The sequence below is a fragment of the Prionailurus bengalensis genome, chromosome A2 (assembly GCF_016509475.1).
Source record: "Prionailurus bengalensis isolate Pbe53 chromosome A2, Fcat_Pben_1.1_paternal_pri, whole genome shotgun sequence".
Classification (NCBI taxonomy): Eukaryota; Metazoa; Chordata; class Mammalia; order Carnivora; family Felidae; genus Prionailurus; species Prionailurus bengalensis.
In genome coordinates, this window is record NC_057348.1 from 15,072,613 (window position 1) to 15,098,930 (window position 26,318).

Genomic DNA, 26,318 nt, shown 5'->3' on the forward strand with positions numbered 1-26,318 from the left:
ACAGGCTCCAGGCTCCGAGCCATCAGCCCAGAGCCTGACGCGGGGCTCGAACTCACGGACTGGGAGATCGTGACCTGAGCCGAAGTCGGCTGTTCAACCAACTGAGCCACCCAGGCGCCCCTTAAATTTTTTTTTTTTAACTTTTATTTATTTTTGAGACTGAGAGAGGCAGAGCATGAATGGGGGAGGGGCAGAGAGAGAGGGAGACACAGAATCTGAAGCAGGCTCCAGGCTCTTAGCCATCAGCCCAGAGCCCGCCGTGGGGCTCGAACTCACGGACCGCGAGATCGTGACCTGAGCTGAAGTCGGACGCTTAACCGATGGAGCCACCCAGGCGCCCCTCTGTCATCCCTTTCTTTTCAGCCTTTGATTCCTTTACTATCTTAGGGGTATTTCATCCTGGTTTGGTGGTGGTTAGAAGCAGTTGAAATTAACCTCGCAATGTGTGTTGAGGACTCAGTTGCTAGTAATGGTAACCAACTAACTGGCCCAAGCAAAAAAAGTATGTATTAGAAGGTTACAAGTGTTTCTCCAGGAGTTCAAGGTCATCTTCAGGCTCTTCCTTGCTCTGCTGCTTTTATGCTTTTGCTTTGTTCTTACCTGTCTTCAGAGTGGCTTTCTGTTTCTCAGGCCATGTGTTAGAAAGAATATGGTTACCTCTTAGCTCCTGGGATTACCGTTCCTCTCTATAAGAAACCGTCCCTTCCTGAGGGAATGGATAGACAGGCTCAAGCTGGCCACTGGGAGGATGAGGCACCCTTGAGAGAGAGCAGTTTGAGAGCAAGCAAGATGAATCATTAGGTCCTGGCAGAATACGGAACCTCATTCAGATAATTCAGGAGACTTTCATGATATCACTCTTGATAATGCTATGGGGGGGGGGTTTCAAGGATCAATAAGAGAGACCAGGGAGCCCAAAGATGAGCAACCAGGGAGTAGATGTTACCCCTGGGCTGAAGGGGGCCAAAGGAGGCAGTTGTGTTACCAGATGCTAGTGATAATTGGAACAGTGGAGGAATGACTGCTCAACAGAAATTGTAGGCTTGGGTAGATGAAGGTGCTGTCAGAAATGTGGTACCAATTAGGGGTGCTGGGGATAGGGAGCGGGGAGCATTGTCTCCCCTCCTTTTCGACCTTTCATTGACCAAACCCAGCCACAAGCCAGTAAAGGGAGCCCAGGTGATGCAGTTTGGAAGGAGTCAGCGTGGTGCACAGATGAGAGCAGAGAAAGATGGAGAATGGATCTGAGGGAGTGGGTGGGGCAGGAAAAATGGAAAGGTTGATCCATCAATATTCTTAGCATACGATTGGACTGGTTTCTGTTAGGTTGCCTCTCACCCTTGAAGGCTGGGATGTCCCACTTTTGTTAGGTACATATTATAATTTTTTTTATCTTTATTTTTGAGAGAGAGAGAGAGACACACACACACACACACACACAGATGCAAGCGGGGGAGGGGCAGAGAGAGAGGGAGACACAGAATCCAAAACAGGCTTCAGGCTCTGAGCTGTCAGCACAGAGCCCGACACGGGGCTCGAACTCAGGAACCGCGAGATCATGACCTGAGCCGAAGTCAGATGCTTCACCGACTGAGCCACCCAGGCACCCCTGTTAGGTACATGTTATGATTTTTATGTCACTGAATCTTTGAAACAGGCTTGAAGGTGAATAGTATTATCTCTACGTTGTAGATGAAGAACTGAGCTCAGACAGGCTAAGTCACTTGTTCAAGGTGACGCAGAAAGTGTGTAGTGGAGCAAGGACAGAAATCCAGATCTGTCTGATTGCAGAGCCCATACCAGATCCTCATGCTGCTTTCCTCCTGCAGTGAAAGCCATTGTCTTCCCTTCCTTAAATAAGGATCTGAAAACAAAGGCCAGAGAGAATCCCCATTTCTACTTCTCTTTTTTTTTTTCATCTGGAAGCATGTGAGCAAACAGGAAGGAGGAGGGAAAGTTCTGACTCACCCCCCACCCCCTGTACCATTTTTCTAGACTTTAAAAAGTGTATGACATATATTATTATCTTTTCAGGCAGTATTTTTTCCATATTGGCTGTAAGTTCCGTTAGAACCCTATTTGCCTTTTCTTGTACAGCTTTTGTGTTACTAACTTGTGTCTCAAGCTGTTTTTTTTCCCTGTTTACAATATTCAGGAACTGGGGGACAGATTTCAGAATTTGCAGAATCTAGGATTTGTCCCCTTTGGAGTTTGCTTCACTGGCTAGAGGTGTGTTTTCTTCATGAGAAGACCTCGCTGACCTCCGTCACAGCCCAGTGATCCTGACGCCTGGAAGTACCTTTTACTCAGCCACAAAGTACAGATTCCCAGGCTTTACCCAGACCTTCTGAATCAGAACCTCTGGGGCTGGAGCTTGGGAATGGACATTGTCATAAAATGTTGGGAGATTTTGATGCAGCCAGCAGACATTGGCCCCTGGGCAGACCACTGGCCTGGTCCAGCTGAGAGCTTGCCGTGGAGTCTCTGCTCCCACCTGCCTGAGGTCACGTGGTCGCCCACTGTGTTTGCAGGCTCCTTTCCCAGCTCTGCCATTCACAGCCAGAGAGATTTTATCTGAGTAGTGGAGCTAACCCCCCTCCCCCACCTGCACACACGCACACACACGTAAAATGAAAACATGTCCATCTGGGGGCCGAATGGGGTTGTGAGGAATGATGAGATGACAAAATATACAGCGCCTGGCGTGTGGTCAACCCTGAAGAAACGTTGGCTCCTTTTCAAGCTTGTTTTTTCCATCAGAAGTATGACTTTGTCCCAAACCATACACACTGTAGCCCCAGGCTTCACAGTGACCCCATTAGGGGTTCAGGCTGTGGCTATTGAGATTTAAGCTCTTTCAGCGTGGAAGGCTAGAGATGATTGAATTATCTCAAGAGAAAGGGGATTTGGGGCACCTGAGTGGCTCAGTCGGTTAAGCGTCCAACTTCGGCTCACGTCATGATCTCACGGCTTGTGAGTTCAAGGCCCGTGTCGGGCTCTGTGCTGACAGCTCAGAGCCTGGAGCCTCTTCAGATTCTGTGTCTTTCTTTCTCTCTCTGCCCCTCCCCTGCTCATACTCTGTCTCTCTCTGTCTCTCAAAAATAAAAATAAAAACATTATTAAAAAATTTTTTTTAAAAAGGGGATTTGTGGCAAGGGCTAGGAAGTCCCTAGGGAGCTCCAAGGCACCACATCCCATGGGCTCCAGCGTGGATCACATGGTCTGCACTGTCTGCCTGTCTTTATGTCTCTGGCGACACCTCCCCTTCTCTGTCCCGAAGCGTATCCCTTCTCTGCAGCCATTTGCTGTCTAGCTTCCCTTCATCTTGGTATAATCTGACCCCTCCCCCAACCCCCGCCCCCTGCCTTTCTTCTGTGTGGCCTCTCCAGCCTCCCTCCACACCTGACGTGTCCGCTCCTCTTTAACTCCCTTCTTCTTGAGTATTTCCCAGGTCAGAGATCACATTCCAAGGAGAGAATATGATTCATGCCAGAGGAGCTGGTTGCTCTCTGGGTTGTGAGCACCTACCATTGGCTCGGGCTGTTGGGGGTGGATGGTGACTCGGTCATGTGGGCTCAGTAGACACGATAGGCTTTCCAGAGGTCTGTTTACTGGTGCTCTGGCCATGACCTGGACGTTAAACTGGACTCCATAGGTTTAGGCCACCCTAGCAATGGATTAGCCCCACCAGGACGCATTCCCCTTGGGGCTTTGGCAAAGCCATGTTACGGAATTTTTCTTGGCAGTTGAAGGGAGGTGTAGCTCAGCTGATGGTTTCAGTTTCTTTTCTTGTGGCTCTAGCTTTCTTCGTCAGCGTCGCTGGAGGAGCAGCACAGAAGGGGAAGCAGGGCTGAGACAGGTCTTTAGCTGTAAGATTGAGCAGTCGGTACTCAGCTGCTCAACCTGGCCATGCAGAACTGGAGCCAGCCCTCAGGGCTCTTGATCTGGAGCCCCATGCCCTTTCCATTTGCAGGCCCACGGCTCGGAAAGTCCGCGCTCAGGCACTTTACAAGGTGAACAGAATCCCACCCTTGCGAGGAAATGCAGGACTACTCAAATAGGCTTGGAGGGGGAATGAGGATCGACATCTGATTTTGCCTGCGGTGACTTGAGCGGGGCCTGCAGAGCTGGATCTGATGTGGTCCTTCTAAGTGGGGTCGTGTTCCAGTAGGGGTGGCGTTCCAGCTACCGTTCGCTAGCACGTCCGAGGTGTCGGACATGTCAGAGCAAGGTGGAGGGGGTTAACATCACTGAGGACACAGTGTGAACCTCCCCAAGCACATTAGGCTAGCAGAGCCCACTTTCAGCTTCGGTTAGGGAGCCATAGGACTGGGTTGTCTGGGTGTGAGGAAAGCAGCTCTGGGTGGAGTCACCTGTCCTTCCAATCTGTCACAAACAGCGAGACTGGTGCCTCAGGGACCTCGTCAGTAACCTCTCTCCACGGTTGTTTTCGAGGATTCGGTGAGCTGATACGTGCCCCAGAACAGGGGAAGGGAACTGTGGAGGGGGCATTCTGCGTGTTACACGGCGCTGAGGGTCCCCTGAAATGACTCCTGGCTTCTGGATTCTCCTTAATTCTGTAAGGTTGGGGTCAGTTCCCCTTTCTGGACGGACGGACCCCAAGCTGTTGAGGAACTAACTTGCGTAAGGTCGCAAAGCTGGTATGTGACAGGAGAGGTTTAAATAGAGGCTGGAGGGGACCCCACCATGCCACACCCAACTGCGAGTTAACAACTGGAAAGTCCCGGGAGCCACCCCGCCCCCTCGGCAGAGAAGGACAGGGCCCCATTTGGTGGTGTCGTCCTGCACATGTTGACGTCTCTGTTGAGTTTTTGAATGAGCTTTCACTTCAGGGCGGCCCCTGTTTAAATATTCACACAGGGATTAATTCCTTTGCTTCTGAATACTACCAGAGAATAAGTATTTTGGTCCGGCCTCTGGCTCTGAGCCAGGCCAAGCAGGTTTGGGTGATTTTTAAGCCTTTTATGAGGAATGCTGGATTAAAAAAAAAAAAAAAAGAAAAGTTGTGGGTGCAGTGATTCATAGACTAATTTGTTTGGGTTTTTTTGGTTTGTTTTTCTCTTATTCTCTTAGGTGTTTTTTTGTGTTTTTGTTTTATATATGTATTTTTTATTATATGCTGGTGAGTGGGGGAGGGGAAGAGGGAGAGGTTTTTTTGTTTTGTTTTTTTTTTAGTTTATTTATCTTGAGAGAGCACCCAAGCTTGAGCAGGGGAGGAGCAGAGAGAGAGGGAGACACAGAATCTTAAGCAGGCTCCACACTGTCAGCACAGCTCGACACAAGGCTCAAATTCATGAACCGAGAGATCGCATCCTGAGCCGAGCAAAACCAAGTTGGCTACTTAACCGACTGAACCACCCAGGTGCCCCAGAGGGAGAGAGACTCTTCAGCAGGCTCCATGCTTAGTGCAGAACTTGACATGGTGCTCAATCCCATGATCCTGGGATCATGACCTGAGCTGAAATCAAGAGTTGGATGCTCAACTAACTACCAGAGCCCCCCCCAGGCATCCCAGTGCTCTTTTCCTATCCAAAAAAAAAAAAAAAAAATCTATGCATGCTTGCACAGAAAAATTTGTAGCTTTTTGTTTATCTCTTATTTGTCACCTGAGCCCTTCCCATAGAGCCTTCCCCAGGGGACAGAGAGTGATGTAAAGGTTGGAAAGGCAATACCTGGTGAGGCCCAGTTTTCTGGCCCCCTCCCAGTCCCATCCTGGAACAAGGGGCATGTCACGACAAAGGGTTGTGACTAGGTCTTTCCAGGGAAGTGGTATTTTATTTTATTTTTTTTAATGTTTTATTTATTTTTGAGAGAGAGAGAGAGACAGACAGACAGACAGACAGACAAACAGAAGGCAGGCTCCTGAGGCGGGGCGTGAACTCACAAACCATGAGGTCATGGCCTGAGCCGAAGTGAGACGCTTAACCAACCCCGCCACCCAGGCGCTCCCCAGAGAAGTGGTATTTTAAAGCCATGGTGGGGAAGCCTGTCACCTTGTGGCCTCCCTGCATGCAGAGTCCTCTTCATCAACAGGACCAACTGGTATAGCCAGCATCCTCGCAGGGAGGCCGAGCTCACTCCTGTTGCACGGTGGAGAGACCCTTTAGAACGCAGGAGGCCACGTGGACTTGTTACGAGGTCTGGCGCGGGGTTCGGGTGCTCCTTATCGGCTGTGGCCTTGAGCCGGCCATTTAGCATCTTTCAGCCTCTTTCCTCATTTGTAAAATGGGATGAAAAAAAGCTCTCTTGCAGGGTTATTTTGAAAATTAAATGTGTCAACTGTGTAGCATTTGCTGGCACATCACTTCCTATGTGGTAAAGGCACTCAGGTAGTAGCTACTGTTCATTGTTGCAAATGATTGCGGCTGTTTCAATTTACAGGTCTGTAGAATTAGAGCAGCACCTTTGAGGCCTTCTGATTCAATGTCCATTCTTTTAACAGAGGAGGGAACTAGTCTAGAGCATCTCGTCCTAGGTCAAGCAGCTAGTCATGGCAGGACCAGGCCCGGAGCCCATGACTAATACTCGTAGTGATTGATCACACTTGCACTTTACTTGCACCTCAAGAAGGAGTCTTTTGTAAAGGATGTTTCTGGGCCCTGTTTCCACTTTCCTAGCAGGGCATGGGTGGGGGGGGAGGGGGGGTGGAGCATCAGAGACTGACCTAGGAAGCCTTTCCTGTGCTGCTGTGTGCTGTGGGGTTGTTAAGAGACAGTTACGTAGTTTTGGGATCCTTTAGTGAAGAGGGGTCACTTTATCTAACTCATTTCCTAGACTTGAAATTCTGTTGCTTTCAAGTACAGGTCTCCCCAGACTCACGATGGGGGTTGCCTCCAGCAAGGGAATGGCCTGGGGAGTGGATGAGCCGGCAAAGGGGACTTCAAGCTGACTTGTGATGCGTATTTTCTCTTCATTAACAGGAATTGGGGGAGGAAAAGAGTAGAAACGAACAGGGTAGATGGTGGGGGTTGGACTTTGCTGGATTTCAGTGTCTCAGAATCAAAACGTCAGTCATATAATGCAGTTAGCCAGGCAGTTTAAAGATAAGTTTGTGACAGTTACATACTTCAGAACAGTGTTTTTAAACTTTTTTTTTTTTTAATTTTTTTTTTTTCAACGTTTATTTATTTTGGGGACAGAGAGAGACAGAGCATGAACGGGGGAGGGGCAGAGAGAGAGGGAGACACAGAATCGGAAACAGGTTCCAGGCTCTGAGCCATCAGCCCAGAGCCCGACGCGGGGCTCGAACTCACAGACCGCGAGATCGTGACCTGGCTGAAGTCGGATGCTCAACCGACTGCGCCACCCAGGCGCCCCTATTTTTAAACTTTTTGAGGAGCACTAGCCCCTTTGAGAATCTCATAAGCTAATGAGTTTTTTTCTGAAAGAAAAAAAAAGTGCTTTCAAAAGATGTTTACAAAGGGGGCGCCTGGCTGGCTCAGTCAGAAGAGCATCCAACTCTTGATCTCAGGGTCGTGAGTTCGAGCTCCGTGTTGGGTGTAGAGATTACTTAAAATCTTAAAGAAAATGTTTACAAAGAATAAGGAAGGTCTCCATGAGCTGATGTATAGTGATTGCCCACATATGTGTTAAGTGTTTAAAAAAAAAAAAAAAGAAAGAAAAAGAAGCAAAGTGTAAAAGAGTATCTGTAGTGTGCCACTCCTCATTTAAGAAAGAAGGATAAAATATATTCATGGATCTGCTCATTTGTGCAAAGGAAATACAGGAACTATAAACCAGCAGTTAAATAGTAAATAGCCTGGTTACCTGCCCGGGGTGGGTGGGAACGAGGCAGAAAGATGGGGGTGTGAAAATAGGGCTGAGGGCAGAGCCACCTTTCCCTGAGCACACCTTTTCTGATAGCTTTGACTTCTAGAGTCATGGTGCTAGTCTGCATACCCACAATGTAAACGAGTAATTAAAGGTAGCCAGGATGCGGGGCACCCAGACTCGAGCACAAACAGGTACCGATGAGCCTCACAGGGGCAGGAGGGAATAACAGGCACGCTCAAGGAGGGGGAGACGATGGAAAATGGGATGTGGGGTGGGCACTCCCTGTAAGGCTAAAGACAAAAAGAATGCCACACAAGTACTGTTCACTAGTAAATTTGTTGCTCGCAGGGGTATGGGCTAGCAATTCTGAAAGTACTTCATGAGTATACTAAGATTTAATAAATACCTTGTGGATAATGAGAGCCAGGTGTCTCCCTGTCTGAGAAAGAAGTTCTGAATAAGACACGAAGGAAAGTTAGAACCAGCTATCGGGGCCTTTTTTTTTTTTTTTTTTTTTTTTAACATTTATTCATTTTTGAGAGAGAGACATAGAGCATGAGTGGGGAAGGGGCACAGAGAGAGAGGGAGACACAGAATCCGAAGCAGGCTGCAGGCCCCGAGCTGTCAGCACAGAGCCCGATGCGGGACTCGAACTCACGGACCGCAGGATCATGACTTGAGCCGAAGTTGGACGCCCAACCGACTGAGCCACCCAAGTGCCCCATATCAGGGCCTTTTAAGAGCTGCATGGATAGAAGAGCTGTATGGGTTAGTGCTGTGTGGGTGAGTGTAAGTACGTACGTAGGTATCGAGCTCTGTCTGCTGAGAAGGTCTGGAAGCAATGACACCCCAGTAGCAGTGAACTTGCTTAGCACCCAGATCCTGGTTTTTTAAAGCACCATTCTTCAATAAAAGGAACCAGGACTCCTCAGAGAAAGGGCTGACCCCAAGGCCAGGGCAGGGAAAAATACAAGAGGCTGGAACATCTTGTCTTGTCAGAAGTAAAGGTGTGCTCGGGAAAGATCGCAAGCGTGCTGAAAGAATGCAGGAAGCAACCCAAAGGAACTCCCAGTGGCCAAATCTGGAACGCGTTGAGCAGCAGGATAAGTAATGGTCGTACTGGATCACAACCACAGCATAAAGTGGGTATCTGTGAGATACGTGGATAAGAGTAAATAAACAGGGGGGCGCCTGGGTGGCGCAGTCGGTTAAGCGTCCGACTTCAGCCAGGTCACGATCTCGCAGTCCACGAGTTCGAGCCCCGCGTCGGGCTCTGGGCTGATGGCTCAGAGCCTGGAGCCTGTTTCCGATTCTGTGTCTCCCTCTCTCTCTGCCCCTCCCCCGTTCATGCTCTGTCTCTCTCTGTCCCAAAAATAAATAAATGTTGGAAAAAAAAATTAAAAAAAAAAAAAAAAAAGAGTAAATAAACAGGGATAAAGGGCAGGCAGGACGTGGGCCACCCTGAAACGCATCTCCCGCAGCAGAGTTCGGCAAGCTTTTCCTGGAAGGGGCTAGATGGTGAAGATTTGGGGCGTGTGGCTCGTAAGATCTCTGTCACAACCGCGCAGCTCTGCCGTTGGAGTGTGAAGCAGCCATGGACAACCTCAGCGAACGGACCTGGCCGTGCTCCAGCGAGACGTTTTACAGAAGCAGGTGGCCCTCGTGCCGAGGTGTGCCGTCCCTGTTCTAGAGAATGCCCAGGGTAGAGATGATAGCTGGGTTTTTTAGCCGTTAACAGAGTAGATTTTGTTCAGGTTAGGGTGCGGGAGGCCTGCGGCCGAGAGAGTTGGGCTCTGTGGCCCCGACAGTGCATACCTCCTGGTGCGGTTTTGGACTCGCAGACTTGGAAAGAGGCAGCTTATTTCGCCTCTTGTTCCGATTTTGTTTGTTCCGTGTGTCTGTTTGGTATAGTGGGATGTGGTGTGGACTTTGCGCTGGGACGTACCTGGGTAGAAACCCAGTGTGCTCTCACCAGCTGTGGGACGTCGGCCACATGGCTGCATCATGGCTGCATCACATCCGTCAAGCCGCTTTACTTCTCTGAGTCTTTGTTTCCTCAGATGTAAGATAGGAATATTGTTACCAGCAAAAGGAGAGAGTTTTGGGTGATTTCGCTAAGGGGGAAGGGGATGTTGTACTGCCTAGTTCTCTAGGAGGGAAATGGCACGGATGAGTTGGGGAGTCTGTTGGTGCTTTGGTTGTGGTTGTGTTAGGATTGTGGTCGTTGCACTTAGGAAGACCTCCGTGTGGACGGCCGTGGCTGTGAGGACTACCGATGTGTCGAAGTGGAAACCGACGTGGTGTCCAACACCAGTGGGTCTGCCAGGGTCAAGCTGGTGAGTACTGTGGCCACGGTCCGTGCCCGGGGGGAGGATGGGCAGGTCCTAGGGGACCAGCTGCAGGCCCCTCGGGGCTTTGGGAGCACATACATTTCTGGGGTGGACCCAAGACCCAAGCCAAATTCTGGGCGGGTATCTGTCTAGATCTGAAGGACCCTTGACCTTTCCAAAGGGCCACTTCACAAGTTCCTGAGAGTCCCCGGGGGCACAGTCTGGGAGAGGAAGGAGGCGGTTGGGTATCTGGCTACCTGCCCTGAGTGAGGACCCTTCTTGCGTGTGTCTGCAGGGTCACACAGACATCTTGGTGGGAGTGAAAGCCGAAATGGGGACGCCGAAGCTGGAGAAACCCAATGAAGGGTACTTGGAGTTCTTCGTTGACTGGTCAGTACCATGCATATGTTTTTAAAGAAAAACGATTTAAAAGAAGATTCAGAGGGGTGCCCGGGTGGCTCAGTCGGTTAAGTGTCCAGCTCTTGATTTTAATTCAGGACATGATCTCATGGTGATGAGATCAAGCCCTGCCTCAGGCTCCACCCTGATCGTGGAACCTGCTTAAGATTCTCTCTCTGTCTCCCTCTGTCACTCCCCCACTTGCAGGTGCACCTTCTCTCAAATAAATAAGAAAGTAAGTAAGTGAGTAGGTAGATTGGAGACCGGACCTCTGGTTTCCTTTGAGCCCACTTTGATTTTGTATTCAGTCATCACCTCTGCAGCCAGCAGGTATTTCCTGCACCCCTCCTATGCACCAGGCACTGGGGTGTGTGGAAGAAGGCCTTGGCTCGAGTCCTGCCCTTGTCCTAGTCACCTGGCCCGCACTGGGCCTCGTCCCTGTTGGAGAAAGGAGGCATCAGGCAGCCCAGCACATGGTTGTTATGAGAGTCCGGTGAAATGGTGGGTATTACAGTGCTTTGAAGAATATCAAACATAGATAAATAAGGACCATTTGGTCTAAAATGTCTTGTTTCTCCTCCTGCTCTAGTTTTGCAGAAAACTTTTCATGACTTGCTTGGCAGAGCAAGGACGAGGGCCGGCCAAATAGCCCGACAGACAGAGGGAGTGGCAGCTAGGCAGGCCGTGTGGCTGCTAGAAAAGTGAGGACTCCGCAGTTTCTGCAGCAGCCAGCCTTCTCTGGCCAGCTGTGTGATCTCGGGCTGGTTACTTAGTCTCTCTGTGCCTAAGTTTCTTTATCTAAAAAATCGGGGTACTAATACTCTTGTGAGGATGACGGAATGAAATAAGGAAGGCAGAGTGAGTGCCAGCACCGTGACTGGCTCCCAGTGGGCTTTCCATGAGTGTTCTTTCTCCTTCCTGTTGCCTCCCCTTTCTCCGGCCTTGGGCTTTTTAAACCTGGGATCCTAGCTCAGTCCCTCTTCTGTCTAGAACGTTGCTTCTAACTAGATGGTGACGGCAGGCTTTCTCGAGGTGGGTGAGGCTCTCTCTTAGCTCATGCTGGGTGCAGGTATGTAATACTGGTTCTGTATGGGAGTCCCCAAGACCACTCCCGTATTTGGAGATTTGCTGGAAGGACCCCCAGGACTTAGCATATAGTTGTACTCGCAGCTGAGATTTATCATAGCCACGAAGCGCGGCAACGTGTGTGATGATTCTGCCCATGAAAGCCCATTAGAGACTCGGCCCCCGAGATTTTCACTGGGGCTGGTCCCATGGGCACCCTCTGCTTAACACATACCAAAATTTCCAAATCCCAGAAGGAAAGCAGATACTCCCCTTATCATATTATTTGCACAAATAGTCTAGGCACAGCAGACCACAGTTCACTGTTGACTGGAAACACTCTGAGTCAAGTTCCCAGATGCCAGCCGAGGGCCCACCTTTCAAGCAGGCCCTTCTAAAGATAGCAGCCTTGGGCCCGCTGTGTCCGCCTTTTCGGCATAGATGCCAACCGCCATTTACATGGTGAGTTAGATTCTTCTGATCTTCTTCCAAACTCAGAAGTTTGTCCTCACGACATTCCTATGAGAGAGACAACCAACTTGGTTGAGAGAAGGTAAACAAGCCCCCGGGGTCACAGAGCTAGTAATGCCGGCTCGGGCCTCTCCGACCCTGAGTCTTGCCTTGTTCTACTTCGCGCAGCCTACAGAAGCCAGCTTGCCGGGGGTGTGGTGCTCAGAGTTCCGAGAACGTATCCGCGTTCAGCTTTCTGGCCAGTATTCCTTCCAGCCCATTCCTGCACCCTGCCCTGCGAGACGCCCCCCCACCCCCCGCCCCCAGCCAGCCGTCTCCTCTTCTGGTTGGACCCGCCTCCCCTCGCCGATCTGAGTTGTCCAGTGGGACTGGCTCATCCTTTAAGCTGCCGTGGATGGTGGTGACCCTGTTCGGGCCTCCAGCTGATTCCTTTGCTGTCGGTGGAAGAAAAATGTCTCTCCTGGCCTTGACCTGCCTAATTCAGTGTAGTGAACGGTCACCGAGGGGCAGACACCATGTGTGGGGAACTGTAATTTGCTTTTCTTTTCTTCCTCCTCACTGTCTTCTACCTCCTTCATCTTAGGCAGACCACAGGCAGTCAGCCCAGCCACACCAAAGGGAAGGTGTTGCCTTCAGATGCTAGGTAGAGGGGACACATTTCACTGTGGCTCCGTGTCTGAACACGACTCCGGGTTAGCCTGCTGCTCTTGTCCCAGCTGTGAAGGAAGGGAGGCTCCAGGGTGGGAGGAGGCAGGGAACTGCCTCTTCCCCAGATCCGGCTCCCAGGAGTAGCTTCCCCCTCCCGGCTGAGCTGGGCTGCCCGTTCCTCTCTTCTCTCCCCTCTCTTCTCTCAGGAGACCCTCAACAGGCCCAGAAGCTCCAGTTCCCAGGGAGTCCTCCTTGATTCTCTTTCAAGATGGATAGTCTCAAGTGGCACATTTTAGTGTCTTATTTAAGCGGCTCAGTTAGTGTGATAGAATCACCATGAGAGATTCACAAAACCTCGTATTCCTACAGAGAAGGGAGATGTTGATTCACCAAGCACTGCTGACTGCCACCTTTATCAAAGCCTCATCTGAATCTTCAAAGAGCAACTCTTTTTTTTTATTTTTAATGTTTGTTTTTGAGAGAGAGACAGATGGAGTGCGATCCGGGCAGGGGCAGGGAGGGAGGGAGACAGAATCCGAAGCAGGCTCCAGGCTCCAAGCTGTCAGCACAGAGCCCGACACAAGGCTCGAACCACGAACTGCAAGATCATGACCTGAGCCGAAGTCGGACGCTTAACCCACTGCGCCACCCAGGCGCCCTAAAGAGCAACTCTTAATTGCATAAACAAACAAACCCCTTTATTCCTATCCAGTGACTAGGAATGTAGATGTGCCCAGCTCTAAGGCTTTTACCCACGAAGCCCTTCCGCAGGAGAGCCCAGGGCATCTGCCCATCCACAGACTGAAGCCGAAGTGTTACCCAGCCGGAGGACAGTAATTGGGGCAGGGTGGGGCTGTCAGTCTGAGCCCAGCTTGACTCATCAGCAACTTCCAGGGTTTAATTATTTCAATTCCTGGTGATTAGAGAGCTAACTGCTTTTCCACTAACTTGTCCTACTTTGGTTTTGTTGGCTTGGAATAATACATGGAACCTGAGGTAGACCTGGCCTCCCACCCCCATCATTTTCCCCTGTGCCTAGGGGATGTTTCCCTTGGGAGGGGGCTGCTCAGCTGTACCAGCCCTGATCCCCATCCCAGTGGAGTAGTAAAGGCTTGGGGTTCCTGAGCACTGCCCCAGGGATGCCTGGCAACACACATCAAAACTGGGAGCAATCTGGGACCTTCTAACTCCCATCTCCTGTCTTCGATTTGTTAGTCATAACCCGAGACCAGGCTGTTTTAAGTAAGAACTTTGAAACTTTGAAGAAGATGGTTTCTGTCAGAAACCTGGAGGAAAGGTAAGAATTGAGTGAGCTGGTGTGTCAGTCTGGGCTACCACTAGGTGGCGGTCCATCTAGTCTCTGCTCTGACACCATGTTGATGGGGGGTTAGGAAGCGTGGTTTAGCCTCTCCCAGCGGCTTCAGTTTTTCACTGAGGGAGCTGAGGAGAACGTGTTTCATTCATAGACATTTTGGTGTGCTCAACACTTGCCACTTCCCGGTGGGATCTTTACTTGTCGATGTGGTCGCTCGTATTTGTCACTAATATTGAACCGGGAGCTTCAAGCCCTGAATTGGTGGAAGGAGCCACTTGATCTCTGCTCCTCAGTGCTTAGTGCTGCTCGCAGGGGTCCCTGTTGGTGCCTGATGGACGGGGGACAAAGCAGACAGGCAAACTACAGAACTCATTTGAAGCTGGCTGTACTCTGAAAGTCTCCAGAAAGAACTGATAACTCTCCCCAGAAACTTACAATGAACAGTTCAAAATGTGTTACTGTTCCCATCCCCACTCATAAGGAAGCTTCTGCAGGTTCAGAAATGAGCACATGTGCACACAGGGGAATGGGAGGGATTGGGGCCTGCTGCCGGGACCATTTGACTGACTCCTGGAGGGGTGAGGCCCAGAGCTAGCCCTGCCCCACGAACCTGCTAAATCACTGTCCTCTGTCATGGTCCTGGCCTGACCTGGCTGTAAGACTCTATAGATTTGCAGGCTAGATGGATCACAAGGGAAACAATGGGCTAGTGTCTGAAATCCTGTCTCAGGTGGACATGGCCTTGATCTCACTCTACCCCAGTTAAATCAGGGATGTGCCAGGCAGGAGGAGCACAGTAGAGGTGATGAGTCAGGATGGGTGGAGATCTGGGTGGGGCAGCATTCCCAGGATTTTTATTAGTTTATTGGCTCAGCAAGCAATTTCCCAACTGCCCTGGAAAAGGGGCTGGGTCATACTTAGGAAGGATCTGAATTGGTTTTGGCAGTTGTAAACAGAGAAAGCACTTGGTTTTATGCCCCAAACCCTGAGCAAACACTCCCCTGCTGAAAGAATGTATTGTGATACCTCTGAGCAGGGAGCCAGGATTACTGCCTGTTGTGCTTTCCCTCTTTTTAAACTTTGCACTTAATAGAGAAGCGTTTTATTTAGGGCTCCTTTGGTCTGCATTCCTTGACTCCAGTATTTGTGGTCTAACAATAAATCTCAACACCAGAGCATCCATTCATTAGCTTGACTCATGTCAGGCTACAAGCCAGGCATGCCGAATTCCACCTTCAGGGAGAGTCCGGTGCAGCCTTGCAGATGAGGGCTGGGCTGCCTGGCTTGGAAGTCTTAGCTCCCCCGTCCCTAGTTGTGTGAGCTTGGACAAATTATATAACCTTTCTGGGACTCTGTTTCGTTTTCTCTAAAATGGGGTCGTAAATAGTAGGGTTGTTGTGAGAATTGATTGAGCTGGCGCATCTAACGTGCTAAGAGTGGTTTCTAGCACATAGTAGACATTCAAAAGAGCTGTTAAAGTTTTCCACCTTGTATAACAAGAGTGTTGGGCCATCTGAGGTCTCACCACATTCTCCCGTAGGTCAGACCCCACTTGTGAGGTTTTTGTTTCACTAATGGAGTTTGTTTTCAGAGGTGAGTTAAAATGCCTTTGGAGCGGCTGGACAGTTTGTCAGCCTCCCTCACAGATCACCGATCTCCGGTTGCTCTTTGTTCAGATGCACGTAGTCACCTGGCTGGCCTCTGCGGGCATTCGGTTTCTTGTCCTCTGACATGGCCGGCATCTCCGTCCACCTCTTCTAGGAAGTGTCCTTGTGCTAGGAGCACCCCTAGTGATGAGGGGGGACCCTCAGTTCTCTTCCCCAGCCCTACCCTTCATCCTTCGTTAGAATATGGGGTCTTTGGCTTTTCTTCTTGTGTTACCTGAAGTTACTGTGCCCCAACGCCCGGCCCCCGACGATTCCCTTCCATTTTCCCAGCCTCCTCCCCAGAGTCACTCCGGAGGCCTTGGCACCATCCAGATGCGGGAACTTTTCATGGTCTCATGAGCCTCTAAACCTTCCTCTCTGCCTGACTACCAGCTATGCTGAAAGTACAATGTGTTAAAAAAAAACAAAACAAAACAACAACTTTTAAAATAGGAAAAATTCCCACTTTAAATTAATGTCAAAAAAAACCACAAAAAAACAGTGGGGCGTGGTCTTACGGGCAGATGAATGTAGCCAGTTGGACCCAGGAGGTTCTGTAAATCAGCCCTTGGGGCTGTCGAAGAGGGAATGCATCAATCCCTAAGTAATTAATTAGTCATACCCAGGAGGGCATGGCCCACTGCAGTCAGGGAAAGGGACACATTTTAAGCATAAGCACCTCCTAACTAGATTTGTCTATTGAGCTCTATAGAGATGTGTTTTTACACACTTCAAAGATAGATCTTGATATTGATGAGTGTTTAAATTAGAAGCAGCTTTTGTGTGCTGGCTGTGCAAAATTACTAAGTTGGTCCTTGGTAACTTGATTATTTCACCTTAAGTGAGCTGCTTTTTGTGGTTCAGTGCCTGAGTCCAGCAGAGGCCGTGAGGGAATAGCAAGGTTGCTGTGGCAGTAATGAAGTTGCTCTTGGGGATTTTAAATTAGGGCTCTGCTGGCTCATAGTGGTAAGGGAAGACTATAGAGAAACAGAGTTATTATATAGTGATACATTCTGATTGTTTTAGGGGTCGTCCTGACACCTATATGAGAATGGTCTAGACAAAAGGAATGTTTAAATACATTAGGTGAGATTTTTAGCATTGTGCAGATGGGGTAGGCACAGCCCTGAGCCTTCATGTGGGTTTTGCTTTGCTTGGAACCCCCCTGCCTGTCCATACCCTGACCCACTTTTGCTCACCTTCTGGGTTGAGGTCCTCGGCACTGGTTGACATCCTCCCCAGCCCTGCTCCTGCTCTTTGCTCCCTATCATGAAGCTCCCTGACTTTGTGAAATTGCCACCTTAGGGCCTGCATCCACCTTGCTCAGTCTCTCCGTCTCCAGTACTAGCATAGAGCTGGTACCTTCTAGATGGATGAGTGTGTGGAACAGAAAGTTTCAATACATGATTTTGTAGAGACCGTACTGACTGAAACAGCTGGTTTGTTACTTTTCTGGACCCTCTTCATTACAGCAAAGTGATTATTGGAATGGTTACTTATCTCACAGATGTATATAATGTATTGAGGGTTTGTTTTTTATTAAGCCAAAACCCTCAAAAATTTCCCATTAAATACTTTTGCATAATAGGGTGCCTGGCTGGCTCAGTCGGTGGAGCATGAGACTCTTGATCTCGGTGTTGTGAGTTCGAGCCCTGTGTTGGGTGTAGATACTGCTGAAAAAGAAAATCTTAAAAAAAAAACTTAAAAAAATGTTTATTTAGAGAGAATGCATGTATGCTTGTGCAAGCGGGGAAGGAACAAAGAGAGAGGTAGAGAGAGGATCTCAAGCAGGCTCTGAGCTGTCAGCACAGAGCCTGACATAAGGCTTGATCCCATGAACCACGAGATCATGACCTGAGCGAAAATCAAAAGCCAGAAGCTTAACTGTCTGAGCCATCCAGATGCCTTCCCCCTCAAAATACTTTTTTTTTGTTTTAAGTTTATTAATTTATTTTGAGAGAGAGAACAAGAGGGCTCTTTGTGCTGATAGCACAGAGCCCGATGCAGGGCTCAAACTCACAAACCGTGAGATCATGACCTGAGCTGAAGTCAGATACTTAACCGACTGAGCCACCCAGGCGCCCCCCAAAATACTTTTGAATAATGCTTAGGGCAACAAATGTTGATGCTTGTTTATTCTTTGTTGAGGTAATTGGGCATAAGATTCAAGAGGCCAAAACGGAAAAGTTTTTTTCTCTTGAAAAATAGCAAATAAAGTAAAAGGGCTATTCTAATATTTAATCAGCTGGCCATCTTTCTCTCTCATTTCATTTTCCTGCTTTTCAGTACAGTGATAATCTAGTTTGTGATATAATTGGCATACCATCATACATATCTTCTAAATCATTCAAGGAAGGTCATCGTACTTAACGTTGTGGTTTTTGTTTTGAGAGTTTGGTGGTACATTTAAAAAACAGAAAAATAAATTTTCTTTAATGTTTATTTTTGAGAGAGAAAGTCAGAGCAGGACCAGGGAAGGGGCAGAGAGAGAGGGATACACAGAATCCAAAGCAGGCTCCAGGCTCCGAGCTGTGAGCACAGAGCCCGACGCGGGGCTTGAACCCACGAGCTGTGAGATCATGACCTGAGCTGAAGTTGGACGTTTAACCGACTGAGCCACCCAGGCGCCCCTTGTGGTGCATTTTAAATGAAAACTCGGGGTGGTGTATGTGATGTGACCTTTCCATGGCCAGACTGCTTGACTCTAGGCCTCCTGGCCTCCTGGGCCTGTCTGAGAAGAGCATTCTATTGTCAAGATAAGAGAGTTAATTATTACTGGCCAAGGTTCACTTTACTATTGTTCTCTCGTGTCTCTTTGGGTAAAGATGGCTTCTGTTAGAAGTCGGCGGGGGGGGGACCCCCGTCACACACACTGACAGATCCAGGGCACCGTGCCAGTCTGGCTCATTGCGTGTGTCTGGAGGCTGGAAAAGTGGCAGGTGCCATCCTCTCCTCACTTCAGTGACTTTTCTTGTACAGCCCCTGGCCCGTCCAGCATTCCATAAGGAAACTGGAACAAAGCCGTGTGCCTCTGCTCTGTTTCTGAAAAGACTCACGCAGCTTTTCTCTTGCCCTTCTATGTAGTTCAGCCAACGCTACTCCTGAATTTGAAGGCCGGGGAGGTGATGACCTTGGCACGGAGATCGCTAACACCCTCTACCGCATATTTAACAATAAGAGCAGCGTTGACCTGAAGTCCCTCTGCATCAGTCCCCGGGAGCACTGCTGGATTCTCTATGTGGACGTGCTGGTACGTATCATGTTGCTGCAACGGCCACACTCTCTGCTTTTGCTGGAGACTGGTTGGCCTACTTTCCTTCTGGTGCTTTTGCCCTCTTCAAGTGGATGCTTTCAACTTCCAGGGTGAGATTAGATGGAAAAAGAATGATGTCCTGTAAAGTTTTATTTTTGTCATTTTGTAAAACTTTATTATTTATTTATTAATTTATTTTGAGAGAGAGAGAGAGAGAGAGCGTGCACGTGCATGCAAGTGGGGAGGGACAGAGAGAGAGGGAGAGAGAATCTCAGGCGGGTTCCGTGATGCCAGCACAGAGCCTGACACGGGGCTCAAACCCCCAAACCATGAGACCATGACTTGAACCGAGGTCAAGAGTCGGGCGCTTAACCGAGTGAGCTACCCAGGCATCCCTGTATTGAGTTTTGTAAATTAAATACAACATATGTATTGTATGTATAATACCATCCTTCAGTGAAATCATAGTCATATCATGGTAGCACCTAAAATTATCCACCGAGCTCATCAGGGAAGAAATAAAAAACAAGAGATGCTTTCTAGATGCTATCAGGTAGAAGTTATAGGCAGAAGTTAGACAAGTTGGGGTACTCTTCTGCGTGGAATGGGGATGAACTCTTTCTATGCATTTCATTTAGCCCTTACGACTCTTTAGCGAGCGGGTGCTATTGCCCCATTTACAGGTGAGGGAACGAAGGTTCAGGGAGGCAGAGTGACCTAGCACAAGAGGTCTCAGCTCGTGAGTAGTGGTGTTGGCACTCAAAGCTGGGTCTCTAATGCCTGTGCCTGCTGTTGACCTCACCAAGCCATCCTCCCTTGAAAGTACCATGGAACCCACCCTCGGTGTGTTCCTCACTTCCCAGGGGAGGACCCTGAGACCCTGCAGCCTTCTCCCCCGAGTCTACTCCTACAGGAGCCTCTCTAGGCCAATCTCCCATTTCCTTGCTGATGTTTTCCCAAATGCTCCTCGCCTGGTTTTGGCCCCTGGACGGTGTGATTAATTGTGCCACATGCTTATTTGTGTAAGGCAGGCTCTCGTTGGGTCTGTTTATTCCTTTTAGTGAAATTTCATAAACCTTGAGATGAGTGGCTACATCTTCCCCTTCAGATTGAGGTCACAAGGCTAGGCCGTCAACCAAACAGATTCTTTCATGAATCTAGAGATAAAGCAGATTCCGTGGACTGAGAGGGAACTTCTTGATGAGGAAGAGCCTGGCTGTCTCCACATGTTGGCCCTGCATGAAACAGGGCGGGGCTTTCTGGATACTTTTAAATTAATTTGATAATGGATGGAGCACAACTGGCCAAAAGGTAACAGTGGTTACCATTGTCCCGCAGGTTAGGGGTGTTCTGGACGCTGACACTGATGGGTAAAAATAATGAAATGACAAGTCCGTTTGCTTCTCCTCATGTCCGATAAGCGGGATGTACCTTTTAGTGTGATTCCTACTAAGCAAGTACTTTTGCAGGTGCCGGATGTGATGAGGCGGGAGCCGGCAGCCTCCAGTCCTCACTGATAAGGGGCGGGCTTCATAGCTGCCTGGGGAGGTGCAGCCCCATGGTACGAACTGTAAGGTTCCACCCTGTGTCTGAGGAACATTCTCTCTTTTCCTTCCTCCCCAAGAAGCTAAAGGCAGGAGTGTTGTGGTGCATTGCACCTGTCCGTTGGCGATTCCTGCTTTTGTTCCTCAGCAGAATTTGTCCGCGCTTGTGATTTTTATAGGACGCTGGCCCGGTGAGGGGTCCTGATCCACTTTATGATTTAGTCAAGAGACCTGTTCTCTGAGTGAAGACTTGTGCAAGATGGATGAATATCGGATGTTGTCTCAGCTTAGAACCGGCGCCCTCTTCCACGGGGCGGGGGTGGGGGTGGGGGGAGGGAGTATATGGTTAGCAGGTGTCTCAGTGGCACACTGTGTCCCCGTCACCTGCAGACCTTTCCTTTTAAGACTCCTCGCGTTTGGATTTCTTCTCTCCTGTTTTTTCTCCAGGCTCTGTCTTATTTTGGAAATAAGACATGATCTTTTGAAATGTTGTCATCCTCAGAAAAGTTTTGAATGAATTAGGAAAGCAGTTTTTGAAATTCTGTTATTGAGGTAGATCCGTTTTTGTCATTCGTGTAATTCGCATCTGTGGAGGCTTCCACTTCTGTGAAAGCAAATGTTTGCTTTCAGCCTTGATGGGAATGTGCCTCGTGCGTGCGAGGCACGCGTGGGTTTTTGTTTTATCTTTTACATCTAAAAATACGCGGGATACATCGAGTCCATGTTTGAAGCAAGATGGTGGGAATCCAGTCTTGTCACTGGAATTGCAAAAGTGAGTGAATCTCGATGTATTTTTGCCAACCGGTCTGGATAGTCCTCAGGCGGAGCCCATCTTTCAACCAAATATTCGCTGGGCAACTTTCCATGTTTTTATGCTTTTAGTGTAGGTGCCTTTACTTGAACCTATTACAGTCAGACCAACCACCTATTTCCAGTATTATTCTTTTTGCCTCCATTGGGGTATTTTATGAGACTAGAAATGTAACTTCCTGGACGCTTCCCTCTTCTGTCCGCTTCGCACTCCTTCGGTGGCCTGGTTGTGACTCCGAGTGGGAGAACTGTCAGGACTCTGTCACATTGACAGCATACAAGCGACCTTTGGGGGGGAGACCGTCACAAGGCTGTCTTGTGATAGCCCCGGGAGTGGGGATGAGAGGCCGGCACGTGGTCCATGGCCCTGGGCATGGGCAAGGCAGGGGGAGCGGGGGAGCGACCGCAGCACCTGGCAGCTGGCTGTGGGTGGTGCCGGGAGGTGCTGAGCCCGGGGGTCTGAGAGGATGGTTGAGGGGAAGTCCAGGAGGAGCAGGTGTCTTGTGGGGAGACATGTTTTATACTTGTGCGTCCTAGCAGTATTACGGTTTTGGAGGTTTGCCTTGTGAAAAGAAACCCCTCTGGCTCAAACAGTTAAGTGTCTGATTTCAGCTCAGGTCACGATCTCACTGTTTATGAGTTCAAGCCCCGCGTCGGGCTCTGTGCTGACAGCTCGGAACCTGGAGCCTGCTTCCGATTCTGTCTCCCTCTCTCTCTGCCCCTCCCATGTGCGCTCTCTCTCTCTCTCTCTCTCTCTCTTTCTCTCTAAACAATGAATAAATAAACATTAAAAAAAGAAAAGAAGACATCAAAAAGAAACCCCCTCATTCCCAGAAGGCCAACAGCATAAGTTGTGCTCTTCCCCTAAAAGAAGTGTTCTGGAACCTGTGCACCTGACAGGGGAAGGTGTGTTTGTGACCAGGTGTGTCCTCTTCTTCTCCACTTCTCCTGCTTCCCCACCTCTGTTATAGGAGGGATTTTCGCCCTGGAGCCGGGACCACGGCCCAGGCTGTCTGTAACGCTAGACGTCCCACACCTCCCGTTCTCTCCTAGCTTGCCTGGGCCTGTTCAGACACCGGGTCCGGCCGCTTTGGGTCTTCATATCGCGCCCACTCTCCCCTGCCTCCTGGCTGTACCACTATGTTTGGCAGAAAGGTTCTTGCTAGGCCTCAGCCGCTTGGCTTCCGAGAGAGGAAGGTAGGGCCTTCGAGCCCCTGTTATGTGCCAGGAATGGTGAGGATGTGATCTCATTTAATCCTCACGGTCACCCAGTAGAGAAGCGTGGCTTTGCTTTCCTGACGGGGAAACTGAATCCCGGAAGGTTTGTGGCCAGCATGCTGCGGAGAAGAGCGTCAGCCTCGCAGCGCCCCATCTGGCTTACCCCATCGTGTGGCACAGCCTGAGGAGCCTGGGCAGGCGGACCTGAGGCCTGGAGCGGGCTCATCCCTTGCATCCCTGGAGGAGGGCGGGCTGATTGGTACCTGCCCTTTGGGGGGCCCTCTTGATTTCATCTCTTGCCGATAAGCCAGAATGTTGAAAATCAGAGTCTGTATCAGGCCACTGTGCACGAGTGAGAGGGCTTCTGTGTCCCCACCTGCCAAGTGAGGGTGGGTGATGGGCTCTCCAGGGTCCTTTCCGACTGGGGGGCCCCATGGCTGCTGGAGCACTTTCTCTGCGTAAAGTAGATGCTGTGGAAGAGTGGCGTGTGAAATGGTGGACTTCAGCCCAGGCTGATCCTCAGGGCCATCTCGAGACTAAAGTACACATGCCAGGGTCTCACCCCACATTTTTCTTTTTTCTTTAAAAGTTTTTCTTTTAAAAGTTTTTCTTTTTAAGTTTGTTCATCCACTTTGAGAGAGAGCGTGAGCTGGGGAGGGGCAGAGAGAGAAAGAGAGAATCCCAAGCAGGCTCCACACGGCCAGCACGGAGCCCCACGAAGGACTCGATCCCATGAACCATGAGATCATGACCTGAGCGGAAGTCAAGAGTCGGCTGCTTAACCGACTGAGCCACCCAGGCGCCCCGGCTCCTTCCGCCTTGGTGACAACTCTGTGACATAGTTGTGATTTTTGCCCTTCATGAGGCGCGGAGCGCTGAGGTAGCTCCTGGCTGCCCGGTGAGCGTGGGGATCCTAGCAGACAGTCTGACTCAGGAGTCCAGCTGGAGCTCTCCGCTGTGCGGCAGTGTGTCTGAACCAGCGTAGAGAAGGGCTAGTCGCATGCTAGGCAAGTAGGCTGCTGTGACAAAGCCAGGCAGTAGTATGGGCTGGCGGGGTGGGGTGGGGAGTCAGGGGAGGTCATATTTTAATAAGCAGTAATTATGCAGCATCGTGGGAAGGGTGCTGTCTGCACTTGAGGTTCGAGCTTAAAGGGAAGTTAGAGATTTGCCCTGGGCACGAATGCAGCGAGTGAAGGAAACGTGCCAGATTCTGAGTCGGGTTCGGAAGGCCCAGGCTTAGGACCCGCCTGCCTTTGGTAAGTAGCCACCAGGCTCCGCAATCAGGAGCCCTTTGGGACAAAATGCAGGTGATCATTTCCTCCTTGAGTGCAGACCCAACTGGCTGGGGGCCACTTAGAGGAGATCCACTGCAAGCCGGGGCCTGAGTGGTGGCCCCACAGCCAATGCCAGTGGTGACCTCAGCCGTGGGGCCCAGGCCAGCACGGCCTCCAGGTGCTTCTTGCAATTAGGGTGACGCCTGGAGTGTCAGTCAGGAGAGCAACCGCCTGTTCTGTTCTTTATTTTGTAAATGCTCGGTCAGTATTTCTTAGGAACCAGTGTCCTTTAATTAGGATAATACTTAGAGTAAGAAATGACCCTTGCTTTTTCTTCCCACCTCACCCCCTGCCTCCCTTAGCTGCTGGAATGTGGCGGGAATTTGTTCGATACCATCTCCATTGCTGTAAAGGCTGCTCTCTTCAATACAAGGTGAGTCTTTCTGGAAACAGCCCCGTGGGCCTGCGGAGAACCCCAGCCGACACTTGTGATGGAAGACTCAGGACACTTCTACCAAAGCTTCCAGGGGAAGGTGACAAGGGGTTTAGCATGAAAAATGGTGGCCTTTAATGGTAAGCTCTGGATTTCACAAGATAAAACTAAATACGTGCATATATTTCTGTATTTGTTTTTTATGTTATTATTTTCATAAGTAACCATGTCCCATGTAGAAAAATGTTAGAAAACCACAGAGAAGCAAACGGAGTGAAAACCACCCAGAGGTCGACTGTCCAAATACTGTTACTGGGTACAGAATTTCGAGGGCGTGGGTTTCACCTGTTGTGCAGTCTGCTACATCCCCACCACCACTAGCAATGCCTGACACAGAGTAGGTGCTCACATATTCCCCGATCGGACACAAGAATGTTCTAAACGCAGGGCGGCAGCCTGCATTTGGGTTTAAGAGCAGGAAGTGGTTACGCCACTGTGGTTAGGCTCCCCGGCCAGATGTGCAGCAAGGGACGAGGCACTCAGCCTTCCTGGAGTTGGCATTCCATCTAACCGTTTGATCCTGTAGCCTTCTCCCTTTCTACGTGCCAGCTTCTTTGAGGACGGTTTGCAGCATTCAAAAATAAATACATGGGTGGTGACGTTCATGCCACAAGAGAGCTTACATTGAGGGAGTGGAGGACCGTGGGGTTTAGAAAATGAGGGTTAGAGACTTCTAGGGTTATCGTCTAAGGGGTTAATTGGATAAGTAGGCGAGGGTGTTATTCTAGAATGTTCATCACAGCCTCTTTGTAATGGTGACAAGTTGAGAACAACCGGAGTGTCCCAACATAGGGGACCGAAATCCTGCACAGCAGCCTCTTAGAAGTTTGTTAATACAGAAAGCCAGTCATTAAACACAGACCTCTCATCTTGTTTGTTTTGTTGATTTTTACTTTTGGTAACTCGTATATTTAATATGTCTGGATATGTCCCAGGATGGTCATTGTGATTCTTTTCTAGAGCTCCCATCATAGGCGACTTAACATTCATCTGTATTTTAGAGGTTTTCTATGGTGGATTTAGACTACCTGGGTAATTCAGAAGAAAACAAAAACAAAGTTAAGTAAATTCAGGTGAGACATTGCAGGATGGAGTACCTGCTGAGAACAAAAGCTGTGGAGCCTCCCACCCCCACCCCAAGCTGTGCCACTAGACTCCTGGCTGAGACCAGTCAGGAGGCGGGCCACGCACTTGTGGCCACTGTGGGGCCCGAGTACCAGTGCCATTTGTGTCAGCCTGTGCTCGGGCTCTATCGGAGAAGAAAGGAAGTGGCCATCTGTTGGACCTGGAGCTTTGGAAAGCACTCCCCATCTGCCAGCTGGTTTTCCACAGGCACCAGGGCAAAAAGAGAGAGTAGAACCAGACAAGGCTCGAGGCTGTCTGGCTGTGGGGGGAAGCGTTGGGCAAGCTGTGCCCCAGGATGGTAAGACCCAGCTGCTCAAGTTGGGGAGGACACCTGTCCTCGGTGTAGCCAGGAGTCTTGTCCCCAGAACAAGAATAGCCCTGCAGATAGCAAGGGATGTGGACCATGTGAGACATCAGGTCCCCTGATACATGGAAAGACCGTACGTCCAGTTCGTGTCCTTTAGAAGGACAGAGGCACTTCTGTAGCCCTTCCCCTGAACTATGTTGTGGCCAAAGTGTCAGGAAGGAGAGTGTGTGTGTGTGTGTGTGTGTGTGTTAACATAACTGACCCAAATTCAAATGGATTACCTGACTTGCTCAAATAGGATGTTACTTAGTACTTCCACTCTGGGTACCCTTGACACGGAGACTTTGAGCCAGGGCAGACCCTAGCAGGACTCCTTGGCTCCTGTGGACATTCCCTGGCCACGGCTTATCTGCTGTGGATGTTGTCTTGTATAGGGACAGCCAACAGGGCTGGAATCATCGACGGCTTTTGTTAGAGGAGCAGGGAAAAGCACCAACGCTGTTTCTATCACGGTAGCTGAATGGACCGCCTCTTCCTCCCTGGCTCCCCCACCCCAGACAGAGATGAATGGACTCTGTGGGTTAAATGTATTTTCCAGCACCCAGCTTAAGAAACAACGTGTTCAG

The 26,318-nt window shown here is 49.7% G+C and overlaps 1 protein-coding gene across 1 annotated transcript in view; it reads left to right on the forward strand.

Moving 5' to 3' along the window:
* The window catches only part of EXOSC7 (exosome component 7), a 37,775-nt gene that overhangs the window by 3,020 nt on the left and 8,437 nt on the right, over window positions 1–26,318 (forward strand). The window contains exons 2-5 of the mRNA XM_043587199.1: window positions 10,029–10,130; window positions 10,420–10,514; window positions 18,753–18,918; window positions 24,130–24,200. Of these exons, the coding sequence (XP_043443134.1) occupies window positions 10,029–10,130; window positions 10,420–10,514; window positions 18,753–18,918; window positions 24,130–24,200 (434 nt within the window). The remainder of the gene's footprint in view (window positions 1–10,028; window positions 10,131–10,419; window positions 10,515–18,752; window positions 18,919–24,129; window positions 24,201–26,318) is intronic.